General features: G+C 30.7%; 3 protein-coding genes across 19 annotated transcripts; all 3 read right to left on the bottom strand.

Annotated features, from left to right (window-relative positions):
* Nucleotides 1-3982: 3982 nt before the first annotated feature.
* On the bottom strand, nucleotides 3983-10330 carry LOC124834765 (1-aminocyclopropane-1-carboxylate oxidase homolog 11-like). 12 transcript variants are annotated; one of them, XM_047309547.2, is made up of 9 exons: nucleotides 9275-10330; nucleotides 9059-9146; nucleotides 8883-8976; nucleotides 8633-8751; nucleotides 8402-8469; nucleotides 8118-8227; nucleotides 5388-5918; nucleotides 4970-5291; nucleotides 3983-4427 (listed from the first exon to the last, which is right to left on the bottom strand). In XM_047309547.2, the coding sequence occupies exons 6-9, from the start codon at nucleotides 8165-8167 to the stop codon at nucleotides 4170-4172; spliced, it is 1161 nt and encodes a 386-aa protein (XP_047165503.1). In that variant the 5' UTR covers nucleotides 8168-8227; nucleotides 8402-8469; nucleotides 8633-8751; nucleotides 8883-8976; nucleotides 9059-9146; nucleotides 9275-10330; the 3' UTR covers nucleotides 3983-4169. The 12 variants fall into 12 exon arrangements, with proteins under 12 accessions (XP_047165503.1, XP_047165502.1, XP_047165504.1 ...); XM_047309546.2 differs by having other exon boundaries at nucleotides 8883-8950; XM_047309548.2 differs by having other exon boundaries at nucleotides 9073-9146.
* Nucleotides 10331-10678: 348 nt separating this feature from the next.
* On the bottom strand, nucleotides 10679-15686 carry LOC124834773 (1-aminocyclopropane-1-carboxylate oxidase homolog 1-like). 6 transcript variants are annotated; one of them, XM_088113527.1, is made up of 5 exons: nucleotides 15324-15686; nucleotides 13845-15155; nucleotides 12079-12635; nucleotides 11615-11936; nucleotides 10679-11186 (listed from the first exon to the last, which is right to left on the bottom strand). In XM_088113527.1, the coding sequence occupies exons 3-5, from the start codon at nucleotides 12624-12626 to the stop codon at nucleotides 10923-10925; spliced, it is 1134 nt and encodes a 377-aa protein (XP_087969653.1). In that variant the 5' UTR covers nucleotides 12627-12635; nucleotides 13845-15155; nucleotides 15324-15686; the 3' UTR covers nucleotides 10679-10922. The 6 variants fall into 6 exon arrangements, with proteins under 6 accessions (XP_087969653.1, XP_087969655.1, XP_047165518.1 ...); XM_088113529.1 differs by having other exon boundaries at nucleotides 13845-14897; XM_047309562.2 differs by having other exon boundaries at nucleotides 13845-13933.
* A 705-nt stretch (nucleotides 15687-16391) lies between these two features.
* Nucleotides 16392-18195, bottom strand: LOC124834782 (1-aminocyclopropane-1-carboxylate oxidase homolog 1-like). The gene is made up of 3 exons (XM_047309575.2): nucleotides 17566-18195; nucleotides 17110-17431; nucleotides 16392-16720 (listed from the first exon to the last, which is right to left on the bottom strand). Exons 1-3 carry the CDS (start codon nucleotides 18090-18092, stop codon nucleotides 16457-16459), a joined length of 1113 nt encoding a protein of 370 aa, XP_047165531.1. The 5' UTR covers nucleotides 18093-18195; the 3' UTR covers nucleotides 16392-16456.
* Between the last annotated feature and the right edge of the window lie 3660 nt (nucleotides 18196-21855).

Below are 21855 nucleotides of genomic sequence, written 5' to 3'. Positions count from 1 at the left end.
AGTTATTTTCATTCAACTATCAACTACTTTTTTAAGTTTTTAATTGTATTAACTAAAATTAATTATTTATATTCGTTTTATTCAATCATGCTTCTTTTTTTTTAATGTAGTTCTAGACTTATAATCAACATTGTATTTATATTTCCTCTTCTACTTCACAACATTTTATCATTTAATACTTGTCTTTCAAATTTTCTTAACCTTCTCAAAACTCGTCCTCTAAAAAATGTTTAAGTGGAGTGCCTGCAAAAGATTTTTCGAAGCTCAAATCAGTATTAGTTAGAGATTCTAATTACAAGTATGAATAATAACAAAAGTGAAGTCAAAGCTTGAATAAAATAATATTTATAGAGGAATTACACCAACCATGGACCCTACCTAGTGGGTCTCGATCATAGGCCCATTGGTCTAATGACCATCTTACATGTAAGGATCTGCAATCATTTTTTGCTAAGTTAGGCATATGTTGACATCTTAGCATCTTTGGAATGCAATCCTTAGCATCCAGTAAGTAGCTCAACTTTTACAAAGTATGTGGTATCAGACATGTATGTGAGTTCCTCTGACCATAAGGTATGAGAGATTTTATTTATATTTAGTTAATCAATCATGTTAAGGTCATAGTTGATAGGATCGAAGGGTTTTCGGTCACACATAGTACATCACCCCCGAGTCTTTTCATGTCTTTAAGGCATGCAAAGAGTATAAGTAGTCGGTCTATAGTTGAGCTTCTAAAAATATAGTGCTAGTATCTGGTAGTCAGCAATCGTGATCTTGCAAAAGAATTTTGCAAATAAAATTTGTTATCTTTAGTCATAATCTTAATAGGCCCCCAACCTCGAGAAACATAACGACAAAGAGGTTTGAATGATTTGATGTTAAATCTAATGAAATGTAAATGATGTGGGTAGGTGTGGTGCAGAAGATGAAATAGTTGTTTGCATTAGAGGTGTTCAACCGAGTTGGTGATATGCCTAATGTCAAGTCCTAAATAGAACTTAGTCAATTCTTTATCAATGAACTGTTACCCATTGTCCGTGATAATGGTTTAAGCAATCCCATATCGAAAGATTATGTTCTTCCACATAAAACGCTAAACGTGTTGTGTCGTGATGGTACTATGGGTTCGACTTCAATCCACTAGTTGAAGTAGTCAATACAGACCAAGAGAAACTTAACTTGTCCCTTGTCTGAAGCAAAAGGGCCTAGGATGTCCATTCCCCACTTCGCAAAAGGCAATGGGGAGAAGATGTGATGTAGCTCTTCCTACTAATGATGTATGAGGTTCATGTGCTTCTGACAAGGTTTGCAATTTTGGACGTAAGCAACACATTATGCTTACATCGTAGGCTAGAGTACCCAACTTTGTTCATCATTGTTCGTGCCCCAGAATGGTAGCCACATATTCCTTCATAAGTCTCTCGAATAATGTAGTTGGCACTCTCTAAGGTAACACATGTCAACATAGGCTAACTATTCCCTCTTCGATATAGGTCGTCACCCAGCAATATGTAACGACCGACTTTTCTCACACAATCCTTATCCTTCCCTTCTGAAACATCTCTAGTCTTCAAGTAATTAACGTAAATATCTATCCACAATGTTAATGTGAATCTAATAAAAAATACTAAATTGTACAGTTTTAAAAAATAAAAGAATTTAATTAAACACAAAATAAATAAAGAGACGAAATTAAACCAACTAATTAAATACATTACTAAATGTATAATTAACTCAAAATTTAAATACTTATCTTTTTTAAAATTATTTAATAAAACTTTAATCATCTAAAATAATAATAATAAAAATACTAAAAAAATAAAAATACCTTTTTAAATTATCTAAAAAGATAATAATAAAAATACTAATAAAAGATAAAATATTTTTTCCCTCAAAATTATTTAATAAACTCTTAATAACAATAAAAATATTAAATATATATATATATATATAAAATAAGAAACATTGTAATGCCATAATAAGAATATATTTTCATAGGCATCTTTCTTTATTCTCCCTCCTTCTTCCCAGTTTTGAAATAAGGTCCTACAATTACAACACAAAGGAAGAAAAATAACTCCTACAGACCACACTCATTGTATATTCCATTTATACAAACCAGATCAAATGACTCAAAAAAGGAACCTTTTAGGTACAAAAATGTGAGTAAACATTGTATGTGACTTACCTAAATTAGCAAACTGCTGTATATGCTAAATTTATTGAACAGAGGTGAGAATTTACAACAATTCAGATACTCTACTCAACCAATTTAGCTATACTTAGTTGACCAGAGATCATCATGACCAAATGGAATTCATGTTCTTCAGTTTTGCGTGCAACTTGAGAATATTAAATGTAGCTGTAATTGATGTTCTTCATTTATTTGATAATTTAAAACTTCAAATTAATGAAAAAAAATGTCTCATTAATAAGAGTCTTTGATTCTTCAACTACCATAAAGATTATTCAAAAATTCTGAAATATAGACGAGATTGATGAGAATAACGAAAACAAAGGTAAAACTTTAACGAGAAAAAAAAAGAAAATAATTTACATGCAAATTAGAAGGAACAAATACAAAAATAGATCTTATAAAATTCATTTTTACTTCTTTGCTTTCCATATTACGAAAATTTAAATGAACTACTAATAAAAATGTTGCAAAGACTGAAAAATAAGATTTCAAAGGCTAAAATATATTTAAAATAAACTAAAGTAAACATGAGTAATTATAATTATAGAGAGAAGAATTAGAGATCATATAATTATAGAGAGAAAAATGAGTAATTTAACCATAAAATTGTCATTTTTAATTTTTTTTCACACTACCACGGATTAGGGTGATGAAAAGGAAAAAAATGTATAAAAGAAAGTATCAATACAAATACATAAACGATATATTCCACTTATTTAAGTAGATAGATAAAATTTAGTGACATGTTATTAGTAAAAAAATCATTAATCAATTAAAAATCACCTTATATATCAATTCGTAATTAAAACACACTATCATTAATAGAGATGAAAACACTATTATACTTATACGGACTGATTCACCAACACATTAAAACGTAGCAGATTGAATAGGTATTTTTTTTTTATTAATATACATTATAACTTGTTGGTCTGATTTTTGAATGAAAAATTAAATAAAACATAATTTAAATATTAATTGTTACTATTATATTATTTGAAAAATAAAAATATATAATAATATTATAATTTAAATTATTAAAAATCACAGATTAAACTCCATAATTATAAATCAAAAAGAAATAATACAATATAAAAAGATAATATTCTTTTAATTTATTTAATTAAAAATATTAATTAATATATTAAAAATTAAAGAATATGAAAGATTTCCCAACGCAGGCACTAACCTCTTTTATCACTAGTGATGAAAAATCATTTTAAAATATTTTTGTCTCTTTTGAAATTATCCCTATGTAGTAACTTTTTATAAATTTTAAACTATAATTATTTGCAATATTTTTAATAAAGAATATTCAACTTATCTACATATCTTACCTTTTCTTTAACATACTTTTAATTTTAATTCATCATAATTTACTCTTAAGATCTGATTTTATAAATAACTATTTTAAACCTTATTTGTTCCAAAACTATCTTCCCTTCAAATTAATTTTGTTTATACTACAGCTGAAAACTAAGTAAAGACATCTGCGAGGAGAAAATCAAATATTAACTCACCACATTATAAGAAATTAATTCATTTTATTGGACACAAAATCTGTTACTATAATCTAAACTTCAATTTCATTTAAATTAGTTATTAAAAGTGTCCTATTATACAAATAGATACATGAAAACCTACTTTGATAAATAAATAAGGTGATATATAAAATGATTACAAATCAAAATCAATTAATGGAGACACATCAATAAAGTTTTAAAACCCTTGTTTAGAATGGGCACCGTATTAATACCCTACATACAAATAATCACACTATAAGAATAATAAACACACCAATCTTTCTTCACAATAATTAAAGTTCCTTTAACTTGTTTTATCTATAGAACTTGATGCAACTATTTAAAAATTCATAAGGTAATGAAAAATTGAAAATCATAGTCCATAAAAATCACACAAATCAAACTCCAAAGAAATCAAGAAGGTTTCAATCTAATGCTCAACATTTTCTTCACAACCTAAAAGGTTGTAAGGGAATGTTCTCATCAAGGCCTTTCTCATCAAAGTAATGTGCCATCACTTCTTTAACAGTAGTGTCCCTGTAGATAGGAGGATTTTCTTCTGATAACAATTCCTTTAATGGACCTACAACCTTTGATGTATCATGTGCTGATGTGTTTATAAAAAAGCTTGCTATTGAAATTCTGGGACCTGTGTTCCTCGCTAAGACCCGATGATAAACACTCACAAACATACCATTTGTTATGAGCTGTACCATTCAAAAGGAGATTGGTGAGTATAAACACCAGAAGATTTTAATTTTTTAAAACCAAATTTTAAAAATAGAATAACTTTTTCTATTACATTATAGAAGGTAATTGTAACTCATTTATACCAATATACTATGTTTTAGTTATCCACTAATTATGGACCTCGAATCTCAAACTGTTGTATTTACCATGTTCTTGTAGCCAAATTAAGCTAAATGTAAAAATAGATTTCTGAAAGATCTTGTAGAAATGAAATAAGAAAAAATGGAAGTACATCATTAAAGGAAATGGATGATGCTAAGAGAGTGAATAAATCATAGTGCTATAATGAAAGTAACAAGCAAAAGATAAAGCATATCTATGAAGATTTATGATCTCATTTTTGATTCATGTAGGTTATGGATTCACAACACTATTTACATTAAAACTTTCTCATTATGTAATTCTTCAATATTTTTTTGTTGTTTCAAAGAAAAGAATCACGCACAAGAAAATAAAGAAATGTGATTATAATACATATATGTATTTATAAAGTACTTACCTGCAGAAAATCCCCAACGTTTACAATAAGAGATCCATGCATTGGATGAACATCAACCCATTGATTCTCATGAAGAACTTGAAGACCACCCATATGATCTTCTAGAAGAATTGTCATGAAGTCACCATCAGTGTGCTTAGAAGTGCCCAACGTTAATTCAGGTTCAGGACAAGTAGGGTAGTAGTGACACAAAAGAAATTGTCCATCAGTAGATTCCAATTCTTTGAGATAAGAAGGATTAAGGCCAAGTGCTTCTGAAAATAGCTCAAAGATTGTGTCCCCCAAAGTCCTTACTTTCTTTGAGTATTCAATCACAATGTCTCTACAAATACATGATCATTGTATCAAAGGAAAAAGGCTCGATTTTGATAGGATCAACAAGTCAAAAACTAGTTTTCATAATCCCAAGTAATGTTACCTGCATACTATTGGTATTTCTTCTGGATTGGGAGGATCAGGAGTCAGAAAAAATGAAATTGTGTCTCTCCAATTAGCACCCTTACTTATGTAAGGGTTCACATTAGAGAAATATCTGACTTTCTTATTATTATCTCTGGAGTAAAAGACTTTCCTTAGCTCAGCATCTTGTTCATGGAACCTACGAATTCCACATATCATCTCATTCAACACTTCAACACCAACACCATGATTGATCACTTGAAAAAATCCCCACTTTTGGCATGCATTTCGAATCTTGTCAACTACTTCAACTCGTAGGGATGAGTTTGTTTCTATGTCTTGGAGGTCTATAATGGGAACAATCAACTTTGAGTCTTCTTTTGAGATCTCATGCATGTCTAATTGTCCATGATGGAACATGCGTGGAATCTTTGTTACACCAGAGTCTAATAGGCCTTTTACACCTAGTTTTGTATCATCAAAAGCTTTGACTTCAGTTGTTCTATCATAAGTAAAATTTTTACTTGCCTCTGAGTCTAAAATGACAGCTCTGTGCATCACATATAAAAATAAAAATATTATTACTCTCTTGAAAAGATAATGAAAAGATGACAATAGAATGAATGGTAGTGTTGAACCTCACACTTAAATCACTACAAGAAAAAATCACTACAAGATAAGTCGTTGTTACCTCAAACCAAAATCCATATATAACTTAAAAAATTCATATGTAAAATAATGTTTCATATGAATTACATAGAGACAAAAATTTGTATGTAAAATGATCGTAGGTAATGTTTTATCCGTAGATAATGTTGCATACAGATTTATCCGTAAGTAATGTTATATACAGATTTATCCGTATATAATTACATATCGATAAATCCGTAATTATCATATGTAACTTGTTTTCTATATTTGATTAAATTGATTTTTTTTCTCGTAGTTATATTATTAATATAAAATCTTATAAAATTTTAAATAATTATTACAAAAATCAAATTTAAAGAATGTATAATATATAATTATTCTTAAAACAAACAAATTAAAACATTAAGATCCTGTTCATTTGAATAGATTTAAGAGAAAGTGATTTTAATGAATTTAGGAGGATTTAAAGATAAATTTTTTGTTGTTAATTTAAGTGGATTTTGGAGGTAAGTGAGAATAGATTTGAAAATAAAATTTGTGAAAATTAATGTAGAATTTGATTGATGTGACAGATTAAAAAAAAATTACTTCCAAATTCACTCTCACTTATCTCCAAAATCTACTCAAATAAACAACAAAAATTTATCTTCAAATTCATTCAATCACTCTCTCCCAAATCTATTCAAGTGAACAAAAACTTTATTAAATGACTCTAAATAGAGTTCAAAGGAATAAATACAAATAGTATATAATAAACTCCTAAATAAATACACTAGTTACAAGAAATAACACCCTTTTACAATGTATTAGCTATTCAACAACTACAATTTTAATATATACTTATAATAAACAAACTTTAAGAATCTCAATTAGCATTATTTGAAAGTGAACTCCAATGTTATACAGGTATGTGTACCATAGACAGACCATTATCATCACTTTTGTAATCAGGATAAGATTTTTCATTGCTGAATACTAAAGAAGAACATTTGTCAAAGCTTTCTCGAGTTGAGCTGGTGTATGAGTAATAAGTTTCACTCAAGTCATTTGACTCATCCTATTGAATCATTAAAAGTTTCTGTCAGAACAAAATAAAAATGATGCTACAAGAAAAATCAAATTAACCCATAAATAACATATAGTCAACTAATACAAAAGGAACAATAGATATGAATTAATCCATAAAAAAATATAAAAGTAGCACCAAGAAAGACCTCTTAATTGATCTTTCATTTAGAATTGAAGTTTGGAATTAAGAATTTTAATTAAGTATAGATAAGTGAGATAAATAATATATAAAAAACTATAAATAAATTTATTATTTGTAGATTTACAATTTGAAAAAAAAAATTAATTGGATTAAATATATTTTAAAACTATTATAAAAATTGTGTTTTAATCTTAAATTAAATTATAAAATACTTAGTCATTATATTTTATAAAAATAGTATAAAATATTTTTCCAATAAATGATAGTGAAATAATTTCTATATAATAAACAAACATGCAGTGAGTAAGTGAAAGAGAAAAAAAAGTAAAAGGATACATAGAAAAGTGGTTGAGAAAGCAAAGCAATTAATTAGCATTAATAGGTGTGAGATAGCAAGATTGATTAGTGATTCATGAATTGGAATGCAGAGAGGTTCGCACCATCTGTCTCCTTCACTTAACCGTCCAAACGTTCTGTCACTTTTAGCTATGTATGATATGTTCTTCATATGTGCTAATAATATACTAACGGGATTCTGTCATGAATGAGTATCATTTCTCTCCAAAGATATTATCTAAAAAATAAATCTTCAGATATTTCTAACATACGTATTGTTTGTCATGAACCAGCCTTACCAAAAGCTTAAGCAGATAACAGATAATTACTGATTTTATATATAACACTCTTTTAACCTCCCATTATGAATGTTCTTTTATCTGAATAATAAAGGTGACCACTCTCACCAACGTGTTCATTTGGAAACAGCCACGCGGCTAAAAAGAGAACAGTTTAATGACAAAATCATTGTATATAAAGAGATGGAACGAAAGCCTGAAACAATATTGAAAAGAAACAATATTGAAAAGAAACATTGGATAATTCACATACTCAATAGCCTTTCGGGGCTGGTCAAGTTTTCGCTTCAAAAGCTGTTTCATTTCTGGAAGCTTTTTCTGAGCATGGAATTCGGCAAAACTTCTTTTAAGCGTGTCCTCTACCTGCAACCCAAAATCACCCAGTTAGACAATAATAAGAGTTCAAATTTCCAACATAAAGTGAAACTCGGTGTGGGATTTAGACACCACCACATAATGCTCAAGTCCCTGTCAAAATAAGAATCTCATAATGATTAGCTCAGGACAGTAAATAGTTGAACTGATAAAAGAACTTACTTAGAGCTTGGACAACTATCATTTCCTGTAGTCCTTGTTTAGAAGCCGTTTCACAAAGTCCTTGGCTTCTGCAGAGGCAGTAGGCCAAGGTTATGACCATGTCATAGAAATACCACGACAAAATGGATGGTTTTGAAATATAGTACGAAAGAGGGGACCCCTATAGTGCATCTTACTGTCAAAACACTAATAATGGGCCACCAAATATTACAAGTGATGATATAAATATACCTATTTTCTCCCTTCCCTTTCGATTAGCCTGGGCTCAGTTAATATGCATCAACAATGTATTATTCTCTTCTGCATTTTATGTGGCATTACCTCGGATGAATGCTATTCTTGACAACTTTCTGGCCATATTTCCTCCATTTGAGACAGAGAGCTCATAAGTAGTCAAATAGCAAAAAAACAAAAACTCAAAGGCACGGTGACTAACATTAAAAACAGAAAGCAAAAAAATAGGCTCAAGGAATAACATTACAAAAAATGCTCGGAGAATGTGACAGTGACCAGGGAGCAAAACTTCTTCAAGAATTGAACGACTACTCTCTGAGTTATTTTTTCAACACCACCATCTAATCAATCAAATCTTCTTGAAGCATTCTAGAGTATAAAAGTGACAAGAAAAGAATGGAGTGAAAGAAAAAGGAAATGCACCAAAGCAATTATACTTTGTCAGATCTCCATCAGCAGAGTCTCCACATCCATCTTCAAACACTTTATCTCTCTGTTGTTTGGGATAAACCTAGGCACACAAATGAAAAAGGGTGGGGGACAGGGACAAACAAATGCTTTCAGATAAATCAATAAAAATGAAATAAGACCGATACAACAATGATACCCTATGGATAGAGCCGAGAAACGTGATGGTACCTGTGAGTTGGAGTTTCATTACGTGAAGATCACCTCAGAGCATACAGCCTGGAGATGGACTCGAGGTTGCTTGACCAGGATTTCCATCAAGGAAGAGGCTGAAACTTACTAGGGTTTTTTAGAGTGTAGCGGTGAAAGTGTGAGTGAGGGGTTTTCAACTTCTTCTCAAGAGGCGCCAGAGAGTAAATTTTGGAGGATGAGGCAGCGCTAAAATTTAATTTTAAGTTTTAATAATAAATTATTTTAAAATTCGTTCGTAAAATTGGTAATAAATTTTGTTTCATATATAAAATCCGTATATAATATTTATGTTACGAGTCAAAATCCCTGTGTAAATATCGGTAAATTGCATTTTTCTTGTAGTAAATGTTTATATCAAACAAAATTAGTACATAAGTGAAGCGATTTGAAACAAATGACTCACAAGTCAATTCATATAAGAAGATACTATTTCCAATAAATATTCTTAAGACACTAGGTTTGTGGATTTTTTTCTTTTTATATTGCTAAATGAGCATTCAATATTAAACTCGTTTCTCCACAATTTACATAACTAAATGCTTAAACTTCAACTTTAAAAGACTGTTGGTTTTGGTTAAGTTGGAATAGATTGGTAGTATTCTATGAAAAGTGTGTTTGAATTCTATTAGTACATATGTTTAGTTACAGTAATACATTATGTTTTTATCACTCTCTTGACAAAGACAATCAACTTGCTTAATCAAACATTCTAACAAAAACTATAAAAGTTTAAATAACATGTGTAAATGGAGTTTCTTTTGATGAATTAGAGTTGCTTAAAATAAAAATGTTTACACTCCTAGAAAAAAATTATGGCCAGATGATTCAATCAAAAACATCAAAGACAAAAGTACAAAAGAAATGTGGGTGGAAAAATCAACAATATTGCTTAATCCAAATTTCATGAATGAAACGTTTAATCTACACTATTTATTAGATTACATATTATAAGGTTACAAGATTCATTATCTAGATGTAAAAAGTTTTCGAGTTGTCTTCACTAATTATTACAATCTAAGAAGATTTCTAATTTAAATGTATTAAAACATATGAAATATATGGAATGTTTATCTTTTTAAGCAATTACTTTTATTTTTTAAGCCATAAAGTAATATAAGTTTCCTTTGTAATTTCTACATAAAATAAAAGTTTTTATGAAAGAATCATTCCATCTTTCTATTCACAATTTCCATCCTAACCATGATATTACACAATATGCTTATGAAAACTTCCTAATTCTCATACCGATTATCAATAAATTTGACTATTGAATAAATAATTTCTCTATGTATTTGATATTTTAACATTAATAACTCTTGGGTTACATAATTATTAAGCTTACACAAAATGAAACAAAATAAGTTATATATACAGCTGGTCATGTTCCATTATAATAATATAAAAACTTCCATTATAATAATAAAGAAACTACAAGCTTATTTGCTCTTATGCAATACAAATACTTAAAGGGTGAATTAATCTTGTTTTGTCTCTGGAGCTTGATGTTGTTTATTTAAAATTCAGAAGATACTAAAAATACTAAAGTCATAGTCACAAGTTAACCGTGATAAAATACAACAAAAACCAAAGTTCCTTTAAGAGAATCAAAGTCACTCCAATAGAATTCTCAACTACTGCACAACCTAAATGGGAGCAATGAACTATTTCCATCAAGGCCTTTCTTAAAATAATGGGCTGTAACATCTTCTATAGTGGTGTCCTTATAGATTGGTGGATTGTCTTCTGATAACAATTCTTTTATTGGACCAACAACCATTGATGCATTTTCTGGAAATGAGCTTTTAAAGAAGCTTGCTATTGAAATTCTGGGCCCTATATCCTTTGATAGGACCCGATGATACACACTGACGAACATGTCATTTGTCAAAAGCTGCATCAACGATATATAATTGTGAAAGTTGGTTATCTTACAAATTTTTACTTTGATAAGTCATAAAAATAGATGGCAGAATCACCAAGATTTCAAAGATCAAACACTTGTTATGAGTTCTAGATAATAATCTAGTCAAAATGCTCAAAATATTTATGCAAGTGTTAAAGGAAGTGTCCTGGTTTTGTTGCATGTCGAACTATACTATACCATAGTAAATATTGGATTTTAAAGACACAAAAAGAACAAAAATGTGATAGTGATTGACATTAAAGACAAACGAAATGATTGTGTATTATGAGATATTTGTGTCACTCCAATTAAAGAAAAGATGACAGATAAATAGTTAAAATGGTTTACATGCAAAGAATGCCACTAGAAACATCAAGGGAAATTAAGAAAAACATGCATGTGTTTACATTTCTTACCTGTAGAAGATCCCCAATGTTTATAACAAGTGATCCATGCACTGGATGAACATCAACCCACTGATTCTCATGAAGAACTTCAAGACCACCAATATGGTCTTGTAGAAGAATTGTCATGAAGCTAATATCAGTGTGCTTCGAAGTACCCATAGTTAATTCAGGTTCAGGGCATGATGGATAGTAATGACACAAATGAAATCCTCCTTTTACAGAGTCCAATTCATTCAAGTAAGATGTAGGAAGGCCAAGAGCCTCTGAGAATAGCTCAAACATTGTTAAGCCTAATGCTTTTATTTTCTCTGTATATTCAACCACAATATCTCTGCAAATACATAATTATTACATCATATACAACTGAAAAAGTACACATACATTTTTTATAGTGTCGAATGGTGAATTGTACAACTGACTTCGATTATAAAATATTGAAATTATTATAATCAAAATTAGTATTGCTTAAGTACCTGCACACTTCTGGTATTTCTTCTGGATTAGGAGCGTGAGGAGAAGAAAAAAATGCAATTGTGTCCCTCCAATTAGCAGCAGGGTCTTTAAAAAGGCTACCATTGGAGAAATATCTAACTTTCTTACTCCGATCCCTTGAGTAAAAGGTTTTCCTCACCTCTGCATCTAGTTCATGAAACCTTCGAATTCCACATAACATCTCCTCCAAAACCTCAACACTAATACCATGATTCACTACTTGGAAAAATCCCCATTCCTTGCATGCCCTTCTAATCTTGTCAAGTGTTTCAACACGTAGGTATGAGTTTGTGTCTATGTCTTTCAAGTCTATGATGGGGACATTAAACTTTAAGTCACTTGGTGTGGTTTCAGTGTTGTCCTTCACCTTGTCGTGGTAAAACATTCGCGGGATCTTTGTGACCCCAGAATCTAACAACCCTTTCACCCCAAGTTTTGTTTCATCAAAAGCCTTGACTTCAGCTATTCTATCATAAAAGCAGTCCTTACTATTCTTTGCCTCTAACAGAGTTTTGCTTATGGTCGCCATACCATGAAACTGGTTAAAAATACAAGTTTTACTTGTGTTACATATAAGAAATAACTAGTTATTGTCATCTTGAAAAGATAAAGTATTTAGATGAAGGGGAGAGTGATGACCCCCATTATTGAACGAATAGACACATTTTACTTTTCTAGAGGACTCTTATTTTGATTTAAAATATGGATTTACTAAGAGATCTTTTAAATACACTTATATTTATACTTATATAATTAATCCTAATCTTCTATTCTTATACTTGGTAATGTCACTAATGTTCCTTGCCATCCTCAACAAGATCCTTTGGAAGTATATCTACCTAGTTATGTGCTCGTACATAATGCACATGTATGATTTGTAAGTGGATATCAAAACACTACAAAAGAAATGAAGGCTAAGCTTAACTATTTTCATAAGTTCTATCAAAAAATTTATATAATTTTAGTTCAAATAAGATATTAATTATTTCAACATTACACACCAATAAACATATAATACTTCAATTCCAAAAACGTGTAAATATGGTGTTGATATTCTTGTAAAGTCTTACACCTATCATAGTTTTTCTTTGTAATAGATTCAACCTCAATAAATATTCCAAAAGCATCTAACAAGCTTAGTTCCTTATAATCCTTTAAGTCACGATATCATTTCATATTGGTCTTGCTTACAAGGAATTTCCTTTTACTCTCATCATCTAAATTTCATTCTCTCTATGAGTATGAGAAATTAGTAGAGTCAAGATGACTTCACGTCAAAATTCTTATACCAATGTATGTACTACACTATACAATATGACACTTCTCCTCATGACCATATTCATAAAATTTATCCAATTTATACAAATTAACAATTTCAGGTATAATTATTTATGCATACATAATTCAACATCACCCATATATATATATATATATATCTTTACATCATTACAACAATTCATTAAAAAACTAATTCAGTTTAGTCAAATCACAAATCATAAAAAATATCAATATTTAAATACTCCTTGCTATTTCAGGTATCAATATTTATGCATACATAATTCAACATCACCCATATATATATATATATATATATATATATATATATATATATATATATATATATATATATATATATATATATATATATATATATATATATCTTTACATCATTACAACAATTCATTAAAAAACTAATTCAGTTTAGTCAAATCACAAATCATAAAAAATATCAATATTTAAATCGTACCTTATCGAGTTATTCCCAAGCTTTGTTTGAAATTTTGATCGGTCCAAAATACTCCTTGCTATCTCAATTACTTAGTGAACGATCAATTCCTGAAAAAGATAAGTATTATTATTATTATTATTGTTTTTACTTCCGGAATGTAAAATTTTAAGTAATGGTAAAACTAAAAATAAGATCATGGAGGTATCGGTAATAAACATAAAAAGAGCCAGCCAATAATGGAGATACAAAGCATTAGTTGGGATGTGTAAAAATCAAATATGGCCACCAAGCTCATTCTTCATCCACCTCTCTTCTCCATTTATTGGTTTCCACACATCTCCATGTCTCCGGTAGCCGCTTACCCCTTCTTCCGAGCATCTCCTCCACCTGGCCGTTGCCACGCCATTGATCGAAGCTCGCCACGCCGTCGCAAGAGGCATCGCGCACCACCGCTTTCTACTCCTTTGGCCTCACGAAACCCCAACACCAGCTTCCAGGGGCAGCCATCGTGCCTTACCCAGTTCGCTAGAGTCATCGGCGGCGGCACCAGTCGCCTCGGCAAAACCTTTCCGGCGTCGTCGCCGCACCTCTTCCTTCTATCAGATCTGCAAATCGCGAAAACATGGCTCGGCAACCTCACCTCGTCGAGACCGGAGCTGCGAACGTCGCTGACATGGGTTTTCTCCTTCTTCCAGGTCCACCATGGTTGCGCTTCTCACAGCCGGCCAGGGTGTATCCGGTGATGTCAATCGGAGCTAGAGCTGCTGCCATCGTCGCACGAACCTTTGCTTTTTACCCCGTTCAACACGCGAAACTCCTCCTCGAGATCTCCGGCGACACAACCAAACGGCCAATCACGAATTCCTGCGTCTCCTCCACGATTAGAGGCATCAACGGCGACAACCATAGTCGCTGTCACTGCGATTCACCTGCTCGTAGTTCCACCTGTTTCTGCTACCCTTTTAAGTTCACAACAAATCAAAGACGGAGGGCTCTAATGCGTCTCCATCACAGTGTGTCTCGCTGCCACACTTTTCCATTTGTTATCCAATCTTCTACTCCCTCTTTGTTCTATGCGTGGAAATTGTTAGAAATTGGGTGAAGGATTTTGTGCTAGGTGAATGGAAAATTATAGCAACGGAGGTTGAAGATAAAGGTTACGGTGTGCTTGATGGGTTGGTTGAAACTTGGAAAGTTTAAGGTTCTTGTGTTGTAGAAGAGGTTGAAGTGTTTAGTGATTGTGCTGGAAATTGAAGTCCTGGATATTATTCTCAAGTAGTTATGAATTAATGTAGTGAAGGAAGAAAATTAAGAGATTCTCCTCCTCCTCTGTTATGTTTGAATAAAATTGAAGAAAAAAGAAGAAAGAAGAAATGAATGATGAAGGAGATGAGTAATAGATCACGTGTTGGTGAATTAAAAGGATGAGAACAAAGTTCCTGTCTATATATTGTAATTTGTGATTCTATATTATATATTATAATTCAGTGCTCTTACCTGAAGAATATGATGAATCGGTTATGTGGAAGGATGAAGATGAGTCTTTGATGTCTTTGTGCAGCAAAGGAGTAATGAAGAAGAAGATGATGATTGATTACAAAAGGGAATTTGGAAAGAAAATGGAGATTGGATAATGAAGAAGTGAAAGTAATACATACTGTTTTCATCATAGACCCACTTGACAAAGACAACCATAAATAAGATGTGTATGTGAGGTTGCTTTTTGATGGATTAGAATTGTTTAAGACAAAGATGCCGACTCTCCAAGAGAAATTCTGGCCAGATGATTCAATCATATACATCAGCAGAGACAAAGGTACAAAAGAAATGTTGACTGAAAAATAAATATTGCTCAATCCAATTTCCATGAATGCAACGTTTAACCTAAATTATATTTAGATTACATATTATGAGATCACAAGATTCATTATTCAAAAGTAGACAATATTTTATGTCTTGTCTTTACTTACGATAACAATCTATCTATGAAGATTTCTAATTTAAATGTATTAAATAGAATTATAGATATTAAAATATATATAACATCAATGATGGTGCAAATTGAATATATAGAATGTTTATTTTTAAGGAAGTATTTTGATTTGAATTTATAAAGTGATACGTTTCCTTTATTATTTCTCCATGAAATAAGAGTCAATTACCTTTTATGAAGTATCATTTCATCTTTTTATTCAATTTTTCTACCATAACCATGATATGACAGAATATGTTTGTGAAGACTTCCTAAATCACATATCATTTAAACTTATCAACAAATTTAACTATTAAATAAAATAATTTTTGAATGTATTTGATATCTTAACGTTTAGGTTGACATAATTATAAAGCTTACATAAATAAAATAAGTTTATAAGTACTCTGAGAATAATATCTGGAATAATATAGTCAGTAGTCTATGTAATATTATCATAATACAGAAACTATAAGATTATTTCATCTTGTGAAATACAAATACTTAAGGGATGAATTAACCTTTTCTTTGAAGCTTGAAATTGTTTATTTAAAATTCACAAGATACTTAAAATATATAATCATATGCACAAGTTAACCATGATAAAACACATATTAAAGCCAAATGTGCTCTTAGAGAACTTGCTCCAATAGAATTCTCAACCATTCCACAGTCTAAAGGGGTGCAAGGAACGATTTCCATCAAGGCCTTTCTTATGATAATGGGCCGCAACATCTTCTATAGTAGTGTCCCTATATATTGGTGGATTGTCTTCTGATAACAGTTCTTTTATTGGACCAACAATCTTTGATGCATAATGTGGAAATGAGCTGGTAAAGAAGCTTGCTACTGAAATTCTGGGCCCTATATCCTTTGATAAGACTCGATGATACACACTGATGAACTTGTCATTTGTCAAAAGCTAGATCAACAAGGAGACAAATAAAATATAACCATAAAATGTTATAGACTTTTACTTTGATAAATCATAACAATAGATGACAGAAACACCAAGACTTCAAACATAAAACATTTGTTATGAGTTCTAAAGAGTAATATAGTCAAAACGCTAAAAATATTTGTACAAGTGTAAAAGGAAGTGTCTTATGTTGCATGATGGACTATACTCTACCATTGTAAATGTTAGATTTTAAAGGAACAACAAGAGAACAAAATTGAGAGATTGACTAACAAGTGTCTCTAATTAAGGAAAAAAATAGAAGAATAATTAAAATGGTTTAGACACATACAAAGAATGCCACTAGAAACATCAAGGGAAACCAAGAAAGATATACATGTGTCTACTCTTACCTGTAGAAGATCCCCAATATTTATAACAAGTGATCCATGCACTGGAGGAACATTAACCCACTGATTCTTATGAAGAACTTCAAGACCACCGATATGGTCCTGTAGAAGAATTGTCATGAAGCTAATATCAGTGTGCTTTGAAGTACCCATAGTTAATTCAGGTTCAGGACATGGAGGATAATAGTGACACAAATGAAATTCTCCCTTTATAGAGTCCAATTCATTCAAGTAAGACGTAGGAAGGCCAAGAGCCTCTGAGAATAGCTCAAACATTGTTAAGCCTAATGTCCTTATTTTCTCTGTGTATTCAACCACAATATCTCTGCAAATACATGATTAGTATATCATAAACAATTGAAAAAGTCCACATACATTTGATAATGTCAAAATTGTACAAGTGACTTGAATTATAAACTATTAAAATTATTACCATTAAAATTAGTATTACTTAAGTACCTGCACACTGCTGGGATTTCTTCTGGATTAGGAGGGTGAGGAGAAGAAAAAAATGCAATTGAGTCCCTCCAATTAGCAGCAAGGTCTCTAAAAAGGCTACCGTTAGAGAAATATCTAACTTTCTTACTCCGATCCCTTGAGTAAAAGGTTTTCTTTACCTCATCATCTAGTTCGTGAAACCTTCGGATTCCATGTAACATCTCATCCAAAACCTCAACACCAATACCATGATTCACTATTTGGAAAAATCCCCATTCCTTGCATGCCCTTGTTATCTTGTCAAGTGCTTCAACGCGCATGGATAAATTTGTGTTTACGTCTTTTAAGTCTATGATAGGAACATGAAACTTTAAGTTACTCGGTATGGTTTCAGTGTTATCCTTGACATGGTGGAACATTCGTGGGATCTCTGTGATTCCAGAATCTAACAACCCTTTCACCCCAAGTTTTGTTTCATCAAAAGCCTTGACTTCAACATTTCTATCATAAGAAGTATTTTTACTACTCTCTAACTCAATGGTTGTCATACCAAGAACTTAGTAGAAAATACGAATTTTACCTCTGTTACATATAAGAAATAACTAGTTATTATTATCTTCAAAAAAATATCGAAGGGACTAATAGCCCTTATTATTGAACAAACAAACACAATTATACTTTTTTAGAATACCTCTATTTTATCTTAAAATATGGATTTTCTAGCACATGATTATTTGAGTAGTATTATAATTTTCAATTGTTGTAAAAAAAAATTGTAAGAATAACAAAAATGACAAAGTTAAGATAAATGTTTGGTTAACAAGATGTAAAATGTTAGAAAGTACACATCAACTTTTAGACATAAACTTAACCTTTTTAATAAATTTGAATTTGAACTAGATTTAAAAATAATTTATTCTAACAAAATTTATTATATATATATATATATATATATTATAAATGTAAATTTTACTTTAAAAAATTGAATTACACTTAAAATTTGTAAAAGAGATATTATTAAAAGGCCATACACACCAACGAGAAGAGTAGATTACATGGTTTTCGCTCAAACCCACAGATACAGTAACGATAATTTCTTCACTCATTTTCCTGTTTCAAAACAGTAAATTTATCCAATTTTACGAGTCTTGTAAAGTCACTGGTCAAACAATTTCAAATCCAATATTAACATTCAAATTTAAAATACAGTCACAGTTACATTAAAAATGTGCTAATAAAAACTCGTATTCATTCATTTAATAATTGTGTTTAAATAACATCTTGTAACCTGTTGCAGTTACTATATCATTTGGCTGGCCTCGATAAGATAATGTCAGTTTTAAAATAAATAAACTTTTATGAAATAATATCATTAATACAAAAAATTAATTACAATAACTTAAAACATAATTACAGCTTCTAAAATATATTTTTCTCCCTGCTTAAACAAACTATAATATATAAAATAATATTTATGTCTTATAGTTTTATTATATCTCTAATTTGCACAATGTACTCAACAATTTATAGAATTATACTTTTATGGTATTTCATTATAGAAAAATACTGCAATGAGAATAATGTTTTAGGCAAGATGTACATTTTATGTAGAAATTCTTGTGAGAATAATGTTCACATTGGCATATTTATTTAGACAGGTTATGAAATAAAAATGAAGCAAATAATGTGTTTTGTATGTTGTAATTTGTGTTTCTATGTTATGTATTATAATTCACTGCTCTTACCTGAAGAATTTGTTGAATCTGTTTTGTGGGTTGTTGATGACCGAATTGAGAGGAAAAATAGAGATGCTGGAATTGGGAATTGATGTAGATGATAGAAAGTTGTCTGTTCTGTTTGGGTTAAGAAAAGTTGAAGGAGGAAGAAGGAAGATTATGAAAAGATTGTAGTTTTGGATGAAGAATGAAGGTATGAAGGGCTTGCAGCAAAGGAGTAATGAAGAAGATGATGATTGATTAGAAAGGGAATTTGGAATATATAAAAGGGAGATTGGAGGATGAAGAAGTGATGAGAAAAGAAGGTAGAAAATCACGTTTGAATTATTTATTACTGCTTCAGTTTAGTGAAAGTAATACGTACTGTTTTTATGACTCACTTGACAAAGAAAACCAACTTTTTTAATCAAACATTCTAACAAAAAAAATATACAAATCTAAATAAGACGTGTAAGTGGAGTTTCTTTGATGGATTAAAGTTGCTTAAAGACAAATATGCTGACTTTTCAAGAGACAAATTCTCGTGGGATGAACTACAAAAGTTCAAAAGAAATGTTGGTTGAAACTTCAACTTTTAGATTTTTCATTTTTATTAAACTGAGTGTTTAATGGTGTCATCTTTTACAATCCAAAAAATATTTTTTATAAGACATTTTTATATCGATTCAAATTCATGAAGTATAAAATGACACACTAAATTAAAGGTAAATACGGAAAGATTTTCTACACCAGTTAAACACAAAATCAATATAAAAAGTGATACAATAACAAAATTGTAATAAATTACAAACTTTTTTATACCGACTGCATTGAAAATCAGTATATAAAGTTATCTTTCTATATAGGTTAGACTTATAATCCATGTAAAAAGTGACATGGTAAAAAAATATAATATTGTGAACACTTTCTATACCGGTATAAAATATCAAATATGCATCTCCTCTTTCCTTTTGTGCCTCACTTTTGCAAAAGCTCTAGGCTTCTTTTTCTCGTTCTCTTTGTGCTTCGTTTCCATTTCTTTTGGCTTTCTCCGCACTTCGCATCCATTTGTTCTCATTCTTTCTACACTTCCATTAGTTCATTGAAGTTCGCTTATGTTGTCATCTTTGTTGTCGCAAGGGTCAATGAAGTTGTCATTGTGGTGAGTCAAGTTGTGGTTCGACTTTATCGTCGCTGGTTGGTTTTGTGGTGCCCATTTTCGCGATGGTTGGTGTTGTTGGTTGTCCTTTTCGATGGTTATCGTCGTGTTATGATGATGTTGTTGTCCTTACATTCATTCCTTCCTCTCGCATTGAAGCTTTCTTAGTTGTGTTGTTGGAATTGCAATGGTGTGGTGGATTACGCTAAAACTTCCCTGCATGGTGTGGTGGGTTGCGATCCTTCTAAAGCTGTCATGGTGTGGTGGGTTCTGCTCGTGGTATTTTTTTGATTGTCCTGTTGTGGTTCACGTAAGTTTCAATCCTTAATTTACTATTGTGTTTTGGTGTATGTACCGTTACATTGCATTTATTGTGATATTGTGAAAATAGTGAGGTATAGAAACCAATGGGTCTAAATCCATGGAAATAGTGAGGCTACGAGTGAATGGAGTTTTGAAGGTGATCAAAATCACCAAATTAATTGTAAGCAAAATAAAAATGAACATTGATATAAGTTCTAATTAGTAGGACGGTTTAAGAATGAGATATTATTATCTTAAATACTTTGAAGTGAGGCATATTGAACTAAATCCATTGATTAATTGTTTATGTTGTGGTTTGGTAGGACTCAGTTCACATATTAGATTGCGTGTTTAACTATTTCTTAGCTCCACCTAAAACTAAAGGTATTGGTTTTTACATATAACAATGGATTAGAGTTGGATAAATTTGATACGCATAACAATTGAATATGAGAGTGAAGTAAAAAAATTTCTTAAATTTGCAAAGATGAATGTTCTAGGCAATAACAAAATATTTTATTGTTTGTGTGTTAATTGATTGAATGAGCGAAAACTATCAACTGAAGTTAATTGGGAGCATGTTCTTTGTGATGAATTCCTAAAAAGTTACACAAAGTGGACATACCATGGTGAATTAATAGACATATGCCAAGTGTAATGAGTCTCAAGTAGAAGTAGAATAAGTTGATTTGGAGATGGGTGACCGGTTAGAGGACATGACGTGATGTCATACATGATTCCTTCCAACGTGCTCATGTGTGTGATAACTTATGTAGTGACACAGAAAAACTTTTTTTATTTAGAATGCACTAAGTATATTGTCAATGGTATTAAAATTGTTCAATGTGAAAACAAGAAATGGGTAGAATAATAAAAGCTTCACATAATTGCTTGAGTTGTTGAGTGACATGTTTCCTGAAGGTAACACATTGTCAACACGTAATTATGATGCAAAGAAGATATTGTTGTTGGAACAATCGGTATTGCGCAGCAAAAAATTTTAATTAGAGAGTGTGTATATCAATCAAAAGCCAAGAGGGGAGGGGTGAATTGGTTCTTTTAAAAATTGTGATTTTCTTTTAGGACTTTTATCAAACAATTGGTAAATTAAAAGTGCAAAGATAGAGAAAATCA

This window comes from Vigna umbellata, chromosome 4 (assembly GCF_029865625.1).
Source record: "Vigna umbellata cultivar VRB3 chromosome 4, Vumbellata_1.0, whole genome shotgun sequence".
Taxonomy (NCBI): Eukaryota; Viridiplantae; Streptophyta; class Magnoliopsida; order Fabales; family Fabaceae; genus Vigna; species Vigna umbellata.
This window is presented reverse-complemented; position numbering and strand designations above follow the sequence as displayed.

Excerpts from the sequence above, each read along its gene's own strand:
- LOC124834782 (XM_047309575.2), bottom strand. The coding sequence starts at position 18,092 with ATGACAACCATTGAGTTAGAGAGTAGTAAAAATACTTCTTATGATAGA. Across the intron at positions 17,432-17,565 it reads GAAATCCCAGCAGTGTGCAG|AGATATTGTGGTTGAATACA; the intron begins GTACTTAAGTAA and ends ATGTATTTGCAG. Across the intron at positions 16,721-17,109 it reads ATATTGGGGATCTTCTACAG|CTTTTGACAAATGACAAGTT; the intron begins GTAAGAGTAGAC and ends TTGTTGATCTAG.
- LOC124834765 (XM_088113523.1), bottom strand. The coding sequence starts at position 8,167 with ATGAAACAGCTTTTGAAGCGAAAACTTGACCAGCCCCGAAAGGCTATT. Across the intron at positions 5,919-8,117 it reads CAGCCCCGAAAGGCTATTGA|AGCTGTCATTTTAGACTCAG; the intron begins GTATGTGAATTA and ends TGTGATGCACAG. Across the intron at positions 4,428-4,969 it reads ACGTTGGGGATTTTCTGCAG|CTCATAACAAATGGTATGTT; the intron begins GTAAGTACTTTA and ends TGAATGGTACAG.
- LOC124834773 (XM_088113527.1), bottom strand. The coding sequence starts at position 12,626 with ATGGCGACCATAAGCAAAACTCTGTTAGAGGCAAAGAATAGTAAGGAC. Across the intron at positions 11,937-12,078 it reads GAAATACCAGAAGTGTGCAG|AGATATTGTGGTTGAATATA; the intron begins GTACTTAAGCAA and ends ATGTATTTGCAG. Across the intron at positions 11,187-11,614 it reads ACATTGGGGATCTTCTACAG|CTTTTGACAAATGACATGTT; the intron begins GTAAGAAATGTA and ends TCGTTGATGCAG.